Source organism: Littorina saxatilis, linkage group LG2 (assembly GCF_037325665.1).
Source record: "Littorina saxatilis isolate snail1 linkage group LG2, US_GU_Lsax_2.0, whole genome shotgun sequence".
Lineage (NCBI taxonomy): Eukaryota > Metazoa > Mollusca > Gastropoda > Littorinimorpha > Littorinidae > Littorina > Littorina saxatilis.
In genome coordinates this window covers 84446309-84462092 of record NC_090246.1, presented here as the reverse complement: position 1 = coordinate 84462092, position 15784 = coordinate 84446309, and the positions used below count along the sequence as shown (strand labels likewise).

The window sequence follows — 15784 nt, the reverse complement described above, 5'->3', positions numbered from 1 at the left end:
GACACATTTGCTCGGCACGGAGTGTTTTCCTTCTATATTTGCCCCCCCTTAAACGGACACCTGCAAAACGTGGACGCGGACACTCATTTTCGGTCCCAACAGCAGGTCATACCTCCAATGTACGGACAGACCATCGTCAAATTTTCACCACAGCAAAATCGATAACAGAGCAGTCCGGCTCTTGGTACAAAGATAACAGCCGCAATGGCGTGATGACAGTCACTGATAACTTGAGTGCACTGCCTGTACCCATCAGGAGGGGGGGTAGTTTTGGTCAGGAGTGGAGTACATGCGAAGATGCCAACATGAAACTGCACTGTGCTCTTTATTCTTGTCTGTTGGAGGTAAACAACAGAAACCACAGTCGATGAAGGTCCTGAGCGAAAGAGAGTGAAAAACCGGCCATAGTTCTCAGCGTCTGTGTGTAACCTCTTTCATTGACAAGATACTCTTGTTTCCCCTCAGCCTTGACCAGTGAATCGGTTGCCTAATCTGTGAACCCTTCAGTTGTGTTGCTTTGTCAAAAGTTACGACACAGTCAACTAGTTTTGCTCTGAGTGAACAGTGCAGCTGGCCTCTCTGGCCACAGCCCAAAACAGTACATGGCTGGAGTGAGTGAGAGAGAGGGAAGGGGGGGGGGGTGGAGGGGTAGCTGGCTAAACTCTGTGGCGTGTCCGGTGTCACTGCATGTCAGCAGGAAGAGCATTGGAGAGAAATAGAGAGGTGTACTCTTCCACACAATTTCCAAGCATCAGTTGTCACGGCTTGGGGTAGGCATTAGTGAGGGAGAGTAGGAGCTGTGTTATGTACAGTACTCTGTATTTCCGACTGAAGAGTGAAAAGTCACTGCCATGCCACATGATCGGCATGCAGTCAATAAAGCCAGACAAGAAGAAAATAAATTACATGATTATGACATGCAGCTCTATCTGCTGCTCTTTATTCAAACTCCTCTGTGCTGTGTTTGTGTGGCTGCTTTCGCATGTCAGTGCATGGTGAGTGTGTTCACTGCCTTGAGTTGAGGATTTATTTTATCTCTTCTCGTCAACACTTTTCATACAAATCATTTTTACAGAACGTTTAAAGAAGTATTAGGAGTTTATTGTTATTTTTTAGTAGCCACAAGAAGTGATTAGCATAGACTCAATCCTGTTGTTAGTGTGTCTCTGTGTGAGTGTATGGGGGAGGGCCGGGGTGGTGTGGTCACCCCTCCCATGACCGGACACCTGCAATGTACGGACAGTTTTGCTATGGCCCAAGGGTGTCCGTTCATGAGAGGGACTGCTGTACTCAAAGGGTCGTCGACCCGCACAGAGGTTTCTAAATAAGGCTATAAGCCTTCTCCCCTTCCTGCCTCGCACCAAGTTACTGCTTGCTATCGGCCATCTTGAAAAAGCTAAACGGCCGAAAACCATAACCGACCAGAAACGTAAATTTCCGACGCGGCTGTAAAACCAAGCAGCCAAAAACAACAATTCAATTCAATAAAAAGTGTAGATCTCACCAAGTGAATGGCGAACAGGTAAAGGACCCCACAAGCCTGGATCGTCTAAAAGACAAAGGCTAGTGAAGTCCAAGTGAGCGTCGAATTCTGCACATCCTACGTGCGTCGTCGAAAGTCGAGAATGATTAGGCCAACAAAAAAAATAGGTGTGGTTAAGGTAACATAGCCAAAAAAAATAGGGTAGGAAGGTAGGCAATCACCTTTTCTTTTTTTACTACTTTTTTTTCTAATGTATACAAATTAAACCTACTTGACAGGGAAATAAGTGTGCGACTATGGATATTCTTTTGAACAATTTTGAACTTACCTTTTAAAACAAAAAACCCCTTGGAAGATCAGAGGAATTCGAGACGAAAACAGTTCATGGCTCAATTGGTGTTTGTGGCTTAATTCTCACTCAAATAAATCTACCCACAAGCGATTGTCAGTCATTGGATCTTATGTGCCATCCTCAGAGTCTTTAAAGTTCACATTCTTGAACACAAACTTTGTTCCTTCACTTCTAGTCACAAGTGTTCACAGCAACAAGTTATTTCCACATGTTCATTTTGGTGGTCGCACTTTGCCATTAGCAGAGCAACCAAGCGTGTAGCACTCTCAACCGTATTTCATTGCGTTTTCTGCACTCGTTTTCTTGTTTTCATTTTGTTTTGACAAATGTAATAAAAAGTTATAGGGTCGGCCCCTAAAAATAGGGTAGGTCGGGTTACCGTAACCACACCTATTTTGTTTTTAGGCCTTATTTCTGATGCCGGCGCTCACGTGGTGCGCAGTGGGTTGTGGGTAACCAGGTGGAACAGGTCATAGCAACGGCTATGGCGTCTGTTTTTAGCTTGGTTACCACCCTTACAAGGGCAGGTAATTTGAGTAGTTTTTCGACATCTAGCATGTGAGATTGAAGTCAATGCATTTATGAGAATTGGGGTAAGAATATGTAATTTAATCTTCCTTTTGGCTCGTAAACAATAATACACAGATCTATAAAATTAACCCTTAGGCTGGTTGTCGCGACATATGTTGCACTACTTTACGTATACTGTCACGACATATGTCACGCTACTGGCTCAGTCTGTTTGGTCGGTTCCGATTACCTCCCATGGATGCGAAAACCTATATGACCGTTTTTCTTATTTTTCTCTCTGTTAATTCACCAGTGGCTATGTAACATGTGTTACAGAATTGCACCAGTGTAAGGGTTAAGAGCGAACGAGAAGAAGAGGATCACCAATATATGATGAGTCGCCTTGTGGTGAGATATGTGCGCGTTATACCGGCACGGTTGGCCTAGTGGTAAGGCGTCTGCCCCGTGATCGGGAGGTCGTGGGTTCGAACCCCGGCTGGGTCATACCTAAGACTTTAAAATTGGCAATCTAGTGGCTGCTCCGCCTGGCGTCTGGGTTAGTGCTAGGACTGGTTGGTCCGGTGTCAGAATAATGTGACTGGGTGAGACATGAAGCCTGTGCTGCGACTTCTGTCTTGTGTGTGGCGCACGTTATATGTCAAAGCAGCACCGCCCTGATATGGCCCTTCGTGGTCGGCTGGGCATTAAGCAAACAAACAAACAAAAATGTGCGCGTTTTAAATTTTCGTATTATCATATGTTGAGTTGTATATTTTTTCAGGGTCCAAATGAGATTCTCTAACAATTCATTTGCACAGAAATGCATTCATTTATTTCTTTGGTTCTTTCTGTAAAGAAAAGATGATCCTCTTCTTCTCGTTCGCTCTTACTTTTATGTGTTTATGTGTTTCAAGAGTATGATTTTATGTGATGTAATATAGATCTGTGTATTATTGTTTACGAGCCAAAAGGAACAAGGAACAATTATAGCAGGATTATCAAGATGCACAACCCTCAATCTCAATGCAGATTTAGCTGAAAGTCCTTGCAAAGTGAAGTTCAATAGGGAAAGCAAATCTGCCTTTTATTGCTTCTTTTGTTCACCATTGATCATTCTCAACTTTGTGTCTCCATCTCTACAAAAGAAGCCTGACCTGTTTTTCTCTTAGGTATCAAGAGTGGTGAAGATGACGCAGCCTCTTTGACAGCTGCTAGTCTAACCTGCAAAGAAATTAAAACCAAGGTTACCACAAATGTTCTTGAATATTTCTAACCATGTTGCAGTTACCATGGTACTTTGACTCAAGGTCTTCTTGTTGTGTACTGATACTATTAAAGGTATCATCTAAACCTAAAACCAGTAAAAGCCAAATGATAAACTTTGGAGTAATCTGACATTATAATGTTGTTACAGTTTACCAAAATGATCCCTCTTCTGATTGCAAATCGGCTTTTCTTACTTTACACAGCGTATTACTATGACACCTTTTATTTCATGACTACGATAGTAAATCAAACACCTGTTACCTGACCTTGCCTTGGTAAATACCAAAGTCAGCTCATAATGTGTTTCCATGTTTATACTCTTCACACTACTCAGACATTGAAAATTACTTTCATGCTACAGTGGAACCCCCCTTTTAAGACCTTGCCGTTTCAGATTTTTTCTTTATAACCTCTGTAAATTTACCTCCATTTTAAGACTTCCTCCTTTTTAAGACCTGAATTTCTCAGATTGTTTTAGGTCTTAAAGAGGGGTACAACTGTACATACTAATTTTCACCGACCTGTTTTTCAGGTGTCTTGGGTCCGTCTTTTGCTTCAGAGGGTTTGGGTTTCCCGTTTCCTTCTACTTTATCCTCCTTTCTCTTCTTACTCTTGGGTACCACTTCTTCATCGTCATCACTTGATAAAGCTCTGCTTTTCTTTCTGCTCTGTGGTTTTTTGGTTGCTGCCATCTCCGGCTCTCCTTCTGATTTTTCTGGAGACTGCTCGGTGACAGGAGTTCCATTTTCCTCTTCGTGATCGTCATCATCGCTTTCAATTATTCTGGCCTTCCTCTGACGAGATCTTTTGACTGGAGAATCCGCTGCAGCTTTTTCTTTACTGGGGGGTGAGTTTTTCTGCCGCATTGGAGCCTTGGCAGGACTTCTGTACAACAACAAAAAACATAACTGTGATACACATATAAATTTTTTTCCTTTTCATAACTTTATTGTGTAATCGCTGGGCAATTTGCATCCCTTCCTCCCAGTGAAAAGCTAGCATGAACGGCGTCATGCTACCCCGGTGTGTGCATGGTTAGGTGTGTGCATGGTTAGGTGTGTGCATGGTTAGGTGTGTGCATGGTTAGGTGTGTGCATGGTTAGGCCTAAAAAAAAAAATAGGGGTGGTAACGGTAACCCGACCTACCCTATTTTTAGGGGCCGATCCTATAACTTTTTATTACATTTGTCACAACAACAAACAAAAAAAAACCCAGTGCAAAAAACGCAATGAAAGCGAAAGCGCCCGTGTCGCACACTTATTTCCCTGTCAAGTAGGTTTAATTTGTACACATTAGAAAAAAAAGTTTTAAAAAAAAAAGTGATTGCTTACCTACCTACCCTATTTTTTTTGGCTATGTTACCGTAACCACACCTATTTTTTTTTTTTTTGCCTTAGGTGTGTGCATGGTTAGGTGTGTGCATGGTTAGGTGTGTGCATGGTTAGGTGTGTGCATGGTTAGGTGTAATCAGCCACATGCACTTCTTAGTTCTGGCAGAATGACTGAGAGCTTTTAGATGCCACAGGAGTGGGACATGGATACCATCACTGAGTTTACACGTGTAGCCTATACTATTATTGTATTAAGTTGACCTGTGCCAGTCCCGGCGCAGATTCGAACCCATGACCCCAAATCACAAGTCCAGAGCTCTACCAACTGAGCCACCAGGCACCCGGTATGACTAATGATACCTCAATAATCAATGCCTACAGGAGCACAGTGTACAGCAGACATGTATACAGACCTGTTTACCCTAAACCCGAGGCAAGAGTACTTTCCCAAAAAGTTGAGTGTATTTTTCAAAAAGTTGGTGTACTTTGCAAGTAAAGCCATATGGGGTAGGGAAAATGTACGCGTGGGTGCAAACGTGTTTGTGTAAGAATAGCATGTCTTGTGAACACCTTCAGAATTTAACTCCTTCCAATACAACAGGAATAAAACAATTGTATTTACCTGTCAGTTTATAGCATTATAACCAGTGTCTTCCAAACAGATTGATAATGAAAAGATGAAGTTCGTGAAATAACATCTGCGGTTGACAGTCGACAGTGGCAAGTTCATTTTTACAATCATCTCAGAAAACATTGCTTCAGCGCGGACTACAGCCTTTTCTTCTGGCAGGATTTGCTTTGCGGGAATGAACTTCATAATTCCTTGGCAGCTTTCAGCGGATTTCTTTGCAGCAACCTTGTCCAGGTGAGTTTTAGAACTGCAGTGTCGTTCGATGTCATATTTCCAAGCATGGGCAACGGAGAAATCTGATTTACAATACTTGCCGTGTGCATGACTTTTTCCCACAGTAGACTCCACAATTCCTGGCTCTTTCTTATATTTCTCCAAGGAAATCTGCTGCTTCTGCTTTTTAGGCTTGGTACAGTCATCCGAAACTGGCACATTTTTCCGCTTTATTTTGCCACGATTGTCCAGACAATCGCACGTGCCAACAACTGAACAAGGTTTCCACAGCTGAAGACTCGCTGTCATGGTTATCTCCCTTCGACCAAAACCGGAGTCAGTTGTACCATTCCGTAATCAGCACACCAACACCGGAAAACGTATTCTAGACTTTTTCTTATGCATATTTTGTGCGTGTGTCGCATATTTGCGTACCGATAATAATTTGGCGTACAAAATACGCCCAAATCGTACTGGTAAACAGGTCTGTGTATATATTTAACAATCACTTCAATTCCATGTAGTTGGAAAATGAGGAAAAAATCGTGGTGATTACATTACACACAGTGTCAACCATCACATGCATCCTTTCATTAGTTTCAATCCACAATGAAGTGCATAACAGCACTATTGACACGAACTCAGCTAAAATTATTACCAGACAAAATTCCATTATTCAAATTAATAATATTAATAATTGCAAAAATGCAACTAAAATAGAGTTAAAAACTCTTAAGGCCCACCTCAGTCTCAGATCTTTTCTTCGGGCTTTTACAGGAAATATGACCATCGCCCCACTTGGTCACATACCCAAAAAAATCAGTTTTACGAAATTCATTCTTACGAGATAAAAAAAAACCACCACTGTGCTAGTGGACCTTAATGTTAAACCTCAAAACACTTACTTCTTGTCCTCCTTTTTACTGACAACATCCTTGGGACTGGGAGGGGTGGGGTCCACTTTGGGCTTTGCACTTGCAGATGCCGCAAAAAATGATCTGCAAAAAGGAAATGCATCATATGTATTCAAGATCTATCTACTATATAATACTGGTAGGATTTTCGGTGGTTTTTCGATTCCTGTGACCAAACCGCGCGGATTTGTGCCTTCTCCTTCGGTTGCTATGCCAACGTGACCCAGGAAATCGATTCCGCTAGGTCCCGACTTCCAATTTTGTCCACGAACAAAGTTTGAAGAGGTTTGTCTCGCAAATTTGAGCAGACAACAGTGAACTTTGACCTGAACTTTGACATCGCGGCGAAAGAGATCTGTGATTGGTTCTTCTTCAACTTTCGGTTCGACTAAACACGCGACCGCACCTCAGACGAACCTAGCTGTGTGTTTTATTTCTCTACCCCAGACGAACCTAAAATAATAAGAAGATAGATAGATCTGTTTATCTGTTAATGGAACTCCAAAATATTCCATAGATTTGTTTACTAAATAGTTCGAAACATTATCACCTGATAAGTCGCCGTATAACCTTATAGGTTCCAGCGACTAAATATTTTCCCCCGGTGCAACCATAGACATGTACGTCATCATGATCTCCCCTTAATTTGACCGTTATTTTGGCTGTCTTAGTGAAATGGTAAGATATATCTCTATGTTTTTTACATGTAAGTGTTCGGAAAAAATACAGTTATAGCAGTTATGTACAAAAATAAGCAGCATATGCTCTTTTCGCCAAAGTAAAGTCCTTTTTTCTTCTGGTTTCTTATATGTGTCACAGCACACCGCAAGCTTTTAGGCGAATAGCAAGTGAGTGGTATATATATATCATCAATTTTATAGTAGGTAACGGTGTAAATTAGTTGCCATGTTCATGTCCTTTATACGTTTTCCATATTCCATATGTGTCATTTAATTGTGTGTTGCTTGATGCCATGTATGTATGTGTGTGTGTGTGTACATGACTTTAAATAAGCATGGATTGGATGTGTGCACTCGATTGTGTGTGTGAACCATGTATATATTTTCTGTTGTCAATTACATATGTTATACTATGCGTTTGAATCATTAAGTATTTTAGACGTCATACTTTTTTTCGTATCTTCACGATGGCTTTTTACCCGTTTAAATTTTAATGCTTCCAACTTTCAAAGCGCTGCACGGCTGGGAAGAGATGCGCACTTTTATCACTGTTGTTCATGTAGACGTAATCATGGATTTATGCAAACGTCATACCTGCTGTATTTTATTTTGTTTGTTTGTATAGTCGCGTGCGGTCGCGCAGTCTTTTTGGTCAGTTCCGATTACCTCCCATTGATGCGAAAACCTATATGACTGTTTTTTGTTATTTTTCTCTCTGTTAATTCACCAGTGGCTATGTAACATGTGTTACAGAATTGCACCGGTGTAAGGGTTAACATTTTTTTTTTCACCAAGAGAATATAATTCATTATATGCGGGATAATGTGCGGGGGGGGGGGGGGGGGGGGGGGTGCAAACAACATTTTCACAACCTTATAGGTTCCAGCGACTAAATATTTTCCCCCGGTGCAACCATAGACATGTACGTCATCATGATCTCCCCTTAATTTGACCGTTATTTTGGCTGTCTTAGTGAAATGGTAAGATATATCTCTATGTTGTTCACATGTAAGTGTTCGGAAAAAATACAGTTATAGCAGTTATGTACAAAAATAAGCAGCATATGCTCTTTTCGCCAAAGTAAAGTCCTTTTTTCTTCTGGTTTCTTATATGTGTCACAGCACACCGCAAGCTTTTAGGCGAATAGCAAGTGAGTGGTATATATATATCATCAATTTTATAGTGGGTAACGGTGTAAATTACTTGCCATGTTCATGTCCATTATACGTTTTCCATATTCCATATGTGTCATTTAATTGTGTGTTGCTTGATGCCATGTATGTATGTGTGTGTGTGTGTGTGTGTGTGTGTACATGACTTTAAATAAGCATGGATGTGTGCACTCGATTGTGTGTGTGAACCATGTATATATTTTCTGTTGTCAATGTTGTCAATGTTGTCAATTACATATGTTATACTATGCGTTTGAATCATTAAGTATTTTAGACGTCATACTTTTTTTCGTATCTTCACGATGGCTTTTTACCCGTTTAAATTTTAATGCTTCCAACTTTCAAAGCGCTGCACGGCTGGGAAGAGATGCGCACTTTTATCACTGTTGTTCATGTAGACGTAATCATGGATTCATGCAAACGTCATACCTGCTGTATTTTATTTTGTTTGTTTGTATAGTCGCGTGCGGTCGCGCAGTCTTTTTGGTCAGTTCCGATTACCTCCCATTGATGCGAAAACCTATATAAGAAGATAGATAGATCTGTTTATCTGTTAATGGAACTCCAAAATATTCCATGGATTTGTTTACTTAATTTTTAAAAGATAAGTTCGAAACATTATCACCTGATAAGTCGCCGTATAACCTTATAGGTTCCAGCGACTAAATATTTTCCCCCGGTGCAACCATAGACATGTACGTCATCATGATCTCCCCTTAATTTGACCGTTATTTTGGCTGTCTTAGTGAAATGGTAAGATATATCTCTATGTTTTTTACATGTAAGTGTTCGGAAAAAATACAGTTATAGCAGTTATGTACAAAAATAAGCAGCATATGCTCTTTTCGCCAAAGTAAAGTCCTTTTTTCTTCTGGTTTCTTATATGTGTCACAGCACACTGCAAGCTTTTAGGCGAATAGCAAGTGAGTGGTATATATATATCATCAATTTTATAGTAGGTAACGGTGTAAATTACTTGCCATGTTCATGTCCATTATACGTTTTCCATATTCCATATGTGTCATTTAATTGTGTGTTGCTTGATGCCATGTATGTATGTGTGTGTGTGTGTATATGACTTTAAATAAGCATGGATGTGTGCACTCGATTGTGTGTGTGAACCATGTATATATTTTCTGTTGTCAGTTACATATATGTTATACTATGCGTTTGAATCATTAAGTATTTTACACGTCATACTTTTTTTCGTATCTTCACGATGGCTAAAAATTTTAATGCTTCCAACTTTCAAAGCGCTGCACGGCTGGGAAGAGATGCGCACTTTTATCACTGTTGTTCATGTAGACGTAATCATGGATTCATGCAAACGCCATACCTGCTGTATTTTATTTTGTTTGTTTGTATAGTCGCGTGCGGTCGCGCAGTCTTTTTGGTCAGTTCCGATTACCTCCCATTGATGCGAAAACCTATATGACTGTTTTTTGTTATTTTTCTCTCTGTTAATTCACCAGTGGCTATGTAACATGTGTTACAGAATTGCACCGGTGTAAGGGTTAACATTTTATTTTTCACCAAGAGAATATAATTCAAAACATAAACGAGTACTTACCAAGTCGAAGTTTGTGTAGAATTCCATGATGCAGTTTACAGGAACGGAGGGATATGTGAGAGTGCGCATGCGCTAGGCTAGCCATATTTTACAGCATAGATCATCAAAGCGTAAACCATATCTTTGATGATCTACAAAGTTTTACAACAACAAAAGTTAAGTTGTAAACAGAGGGTGGGTTTTATTGAGGGAGGGCACATATCCCTCCGTTCCTGTAAACTGCATCATGGAATTCTACACAAACTTCGACTTGGTAAGTACTCGTTTATGTTTTGAATTCCATTTCATGCAGTTTACCGAAACTACGGTTTATGTGAGACTTCAAAGTTGTTGTTGTCAAACTTCCATTTCAACATTCATTGATTCACTCACATTTTAGAAGATAAATGTTTCTTGTTCTGATAACTTTATTAATTCTAAAAGTAGCAGAGGTATGAGTATATTCAGAATACTCGAAACAATCTACTGCACATTTCAAATCAATGACACTTTTTTATCAAAAAACAAAACCATTAATGCTTTCTGCATCAAGAAAGTTTTCTTTTACAACTGTACACATTATTTCACCCTTTTTCTGTGACATTTGTGCATCAAATAATAAATTCATCAATGCTTTTTTGCATCAATAAAGTTTTCTTTCACAACAGTACTTGTCTACACACTTTTCTTTCCATAGTAATTCAAGATTGTGTTCTTTTTCATCTGACTCTGCAATGGTTTGTCATAGAATTGTTTGAATGTTTTTGCATTGGTCCAACCAGCTGCTTTGAGAATATCACCAAGAGGTACACCTGACCTCTTCATTGCTGATGACGCTGCACATCTGAAGCTGTGTGGTGTATAACTTGACAATCCAGCTCTCGCTAATACTGTCCGTAACCAGCGAGAAATTGTGTCCCTTGATGCTGGTTCATGAGGCGGTTTGTAACACAACAACAGTTTACCGCTCTGATCAACTCTCAGTTTCTTTGTGCGTTCAATGTATTCTTTCAAGCACTTGACTACACAAACTTGCTCATCCACAGTATATACTGGTAAATCTAAATTTTGCTGATGATAGCCAGGTCTTGTGTGTTTCAACTTTTCTGACATGTAAATAACACATTTATTCTCTAAAAAACAAACAGATTCTAGGTTCATCAAATGAAGCGTTTGCACCCTTTGAGCAGATGCCAACAAAAGTAAAGCCGATACTTTCAGCGTTATGTCTTTCAATGAAAGCTGAGCATTGTCTGGAAGAGTCTTAAAGTATTTCAAAACATCACCAACATCCCATATCTTGGAATGCCTTGGCATTGGTGTCCTGAGTTCAAAAACTCCCTTCAAAAATCTCACAACCAAAGGATGAGTACCAATCGTAGATTTATCTGACATCAAAATAACTGAAGAAAGTGCACTTCTGGCAGTATTAATTGCACTGTAACCTAATCCAGCTTCAAAGAGATCAGTGAGAAAACTTAACACTAGATTTACAGAGGGACGCAAGGGATCACTTGACCGTTGAGCACAAAAGGATCGCCATCTCGCAAGATAACAGGCATATTGTTTCTTGGTTGTACTTCTCCATGAAGCACAGATGATGCTTTGAGTCTTTCCATGAAGGCCTCGTGTCTCGAGAGATTGCCTGATAAGACACAAGCCAGGAGACGTAGTTTTCTCTGAAGTGGATGTGCTGCATTGCTGTGTGGTAAAGTCAGAAGACGTTTCCCTTTCGGAAGAATCACAGGTTCCTGGACTAGCAACCGCAGAAGCTGGGGAAACCACACCGCTGTTGGCCACAGGGGAACAATCAGCATGCCGTCTGCCCGGTCTCTCCTCCACTGCATCAGCACCCTTTGAATCAGACTGAAAGGAGGAAATGCATATATCAGCCATTTTGACCAGTTGTGTTCAAATGCATCGACTGCATACGCTTCTGGATCATGTCCCCATGACATGAAAGGTTTTACCTGAAAATTCAACCTTGAGGCAAAGAGATCAATTTCTGGATTCAGCAGTGTCTCTTTAAGCCTATGAAATACAACATCATTCAGTTTCCATTCTGTACGGTCATTGAACTGACGTGACTGCATATCTGCTTCAGTGTTACATTTCCCAGGAATATGTGTAGCAGATAACCAAATCAAATTATCTTTACACCAAATCCAGATTCTTTTTGCCAACGCATTACATTCATGTGAATGTGATCCTCCCATATTCTTTATGTAGGCAATAGCACAAGTGTTATCTGATAACACCAAGACATGTCTCCCTGTGAGTTTTGCTTTGAAACTTTTCAGTGCATATTCTATTGCCAGTAATTCAAGCACATTTATATGAAAAGCTCTTTCATTCATTGACCATCGTCCCCCTGTTTTCAGGTCTCCACACACTGCGCCCCAACCTCCTGTAGAAGAAGCATCAGTCTGGATTGTTATGTCATGGCATGCATTTTGCACTGTATGGTATGACTCATCAATGTTCTCAATCCACCAGTCTAACTCTGAACAAGCATTGTCAGATAGATTAGCTAAAGACTCAAAATTTCCTTTTGCTACTTTAAGGGCATCAGACTTGTCTTTTTCTAACTGTCTGAAATACAGAGGTCCCCACCTATTAGCAGGAAAAGTGGCAACCAACATTCCAATGACTTGAGCCAGTTCTCTGATTCTGATTCTTTTCTTTCCCTTGAGTCTGTAACAGGCTGCCTTTATATTCTGCCTTTTTTGCTCTGGAAGTGATACAGTCATATCTTCAGAATTCAACCAAAACCCAAGGTATTTTAACCGTTTGCTTGGATTGAGAACAGATTTGTCATCATGTATTGTGAAACCAAGAGATTCAAAGAGTTTTACTGTCTCACTGACATTCACTTCACATTCTTCAACTGTGTCTGCCTGTAAATAACAATCATCAATGTATGAGGTAGACAGAAAACCTTGTGCCCTCAACTTTGCATACACTGGTTTTAGCAGCTTTGTGAAGTACCTTGGACAGTTACTCAAACCATTTGGAAAGCATGTATACTGAAACATTTGTTCACGCCATCTGAATTTTAGAAATTTTCTGAACTGATGTTTGACAGGAACTGAATAGTAAGCGTGTCTAAGATCAACTGAGGCCATATAACAGTCTTTAGTCATCATTTGTGTAGCAGTTGACAAGTTATCCATTTTAAAATGTTCGTACTCAACGGATTCATTGAATCTTTTCAAGTTCAAAATAAGCCGATGTGACCCATCTGGCTTTTCAACAAGAAAAATAGGTGAAACCACCTCATTTTCTTCTGGTTTTGATGGCTCAATGACATGCATACTCAATAGATGTTCTACTTCTGCATCCATTATCTGAAATAAGTGACCAGGAACTTGATTTTTGGCCTCATGCTGAGTTTGCACCTTCTCAATGTCTTCACTCAAAGGAATTTCTGTTCCCTGTACCATATCTAGAATAAAGGAATCAGATGTCAATTTCTTCCAATTATGAACAAAATGTTTCAGTTTACCTGCTTCAAATGTGGCATTCTTTATTTCACATACCTCTTTGTTGTCTACTCTGCTTGCCTGCTTGTCGTGCCGGAGAAGAATGGTCTCCCTTGACTTCTCCCTCTCCCCCTGAACTGAGCTCCTCTCTTCCAGTTCCACCTTCCTCTTCCTCTCCATTCGGAGTTTTTTGGTGCATACTGACGGGATGGGAAATATTTTTGCCCTCTACTTGATTGAGTAAAGGCAAGTCCAAGTTTGGTTGTACAGTCAATATCAGCACACGCTGACTTGAGATCATCCCCAAATAGCCACTGAGTGACTGGTATGTTTGAAGATGCCAGTTTTCTGTATTTCTTGTTCACATTTTGTCCAGACAGTATTTTTGCTCTTCTGTCCAGTGACATGTCATACGCTGTTTTCAGTATCAGCCCACTTGCCTCAGCAATTGTTTTGATCAGCTTTTTCTGTTCCTCATTGGCAACCCCCATTTTTAGGGACACATCCCAGGCCACAACAAGAGCATTGTTGGCCGTGTACAGTAACTTCTGTTGACGTTGTGATTTTAAGTCATACGTTTTGGCACTGTGTTCCATCAAACCCCAGATTTCGGGATTCACTTTTGGGACGCCTGTCTCAATGTTCTTTGGGCGTTTAAACTCTCTTTCTTTTTGCTTCATCTTTTCTTCGGTCATCTGACCCTTTGCCATCACTGATACAAGTTTTGCAATTCGATCTGCAACTTCATCACCAAGAGTCTCAGAAATGTCAAAATCTTGCTCCAGTTCATTCATAATTTCACTCTCATTGGGGTCGCTCAGTTCAGCCTCGGGTCGAGATTCTGATGCTTGAGTTTTACACATTTCTTCAAGAAGGTGATCGAAATCATCCCCAGTCTCCACAGATTGTTCGTCATCACTGACTTCACGTTTTCTCTTTTTCGATTGTTTCGTTTGGGGCGAGTCGCCATCTTTGTCTACCACCATAGTTAGAAACTTCAAAATTTTCTCATTTTGACTCTTCATCTTTTCCCAATCCGAGATTGGTAGAGTGACTGTTTGTGGTTTTTCCTTTCCACCCGTGTCGGGTGCGTGGATCAAGTCATTCAATTCTGAGTCCGAATCGAGTTCCAACTCTACTTGTTTCTCTGTCATCGCGACTCGCGGTTTTTTCGAACTCGGCACGATAAAGGATAAAGCACTTACTTTGTCCAGCAGAAACAAACAATTTCACACACAAAACACAACAGGTTACGTCGATTTCCGGATGAAAATGAAGTTTTTTATGCCGAAAATTCCCACATGCTGCCCATGGCCGCCATAACACATACGGGTATGGCTAGCCTAGCGCATGCGCACTCTCACATAAACCGTAGTTTCGGTAAACTGCATGAAATGGAATTCATTATATGCGGGATAATGTGCGGGGGGGGGGGGGGGGGGGAGGGGTGCAAACAACATTTTCACAAGCACATAACCAACAAAATGACATCGCATGCGCAGCACACAAAGTGCGTAGCACGGGTACCACTAGTTTATTTTAATGCTCTGAGAAAAAGAAAAACATCCTCATCCTGCATTCAAAAATGTTTAAACCACATGCAGAAAAAACACACTTAAAGGTGTCTACTTGTTTAGCAGTCACATATATGAGGACAGGCACAATACTGAGCAACGAAATGCTGACATGAGCATCAAAAATAAAAAATGCTCAGATGGAAAAGTCTATGATTGTAATGGGAGCTAAAACACAGCTTTACCGGAAATAAAAGTCAAAACATAATTGCCTTCATGTCTCTTTCCTTTATTGATCGTCAATCATAGGTATGCATGGACAATGATGTAAGTACTTGGTGGACACCAACTGCAAGATATTTCTATCAAGTTAAAACTTTTGGAATCTTTGATTTTGTCTAGTGTTTGAGTTACATTTTATCCATAAAATCCAGCCAGACAGCACCTACATTTTGTGTAAATCAATTGAGCAAGAAATAGTTGTTGTGAAGACACCATTACTTACATCATTTGGCAAGTCCATCACTTTTTTACAAGAACAAGATTAGGCAGCATTGTAATGCTGCTGATTTAATTGATCACCTTTCTGGTAGACCATGCAACACAACTGAAAACAAAAGTGAAGGCCTGAAAATAATATGGCAAGTGAATCAGATGTAGCGTAAGTTATGAAGACACCAAGCGTA

At 40.4% G+C, this 15784-nt stretch overlaps 2 protein-coding genes across 3 annotated transcripts in view; both read right to left on the bottom strand.

Annotated features, from left to right (window-relative positions):
• The window catches only part of LOC138959964 (DNA ligase 1-like), an 87000-nt gene that overhangs the window by 68590 nt on the left and 2626 nt on the right, over positions 1 to 15784 (bottom strand). For both annotated transcript variants that reach the window (XM_070331665.1, XM_070331666.1), the window contains exons 2-4: positions 6693 to 6785; positions 4133 to 4496; positions 3500 to 3566 (exon numbers count right to left, since the gene is read on the bottom strand). In XM_070331665.1, coding sequence (XP_070187766.1) covers positions 3500 to 3566; positions 4133 to 4496; positions 6693 to 6785 — 524 coding nt within the window. The remainder of the gene's footprint in view (positions 1 to 3499; positions 3567 to 4132; positions 4497 to 6692; positions 6786 to 15784) is intronic.
• Positions 10513 to 14983, bottom strand: LOC138959957 (uncharacterized). Its single transcript, XM_070331645.1, has 2 exons — positions 13642 to 14983; positions 10513 to 11968 (listed from the first exon to the last, which is right to left on the bottom strand). Exon 1 carries the CDS (start codon positions 14736 to 14738, stop codon positions 13653 to 13655), a length of 1086 nt encoding a protein of 361 aa, XP_070187746.1. The 5' UTR covers positions 14739 to 14983; the 3' UTR covers positions 10513 to 11968; positions 13642 to 13652.

What these genes read in the sequence shown, in the direction of transcription:
- LOC138959957 (XM_070331645.1), bottom strand. Translation starts at nt 14,738, where the DNA reads ATGACAGAGAAACAAGTAGAGTTGGAACTCGATTCGGACTCAGAATTG.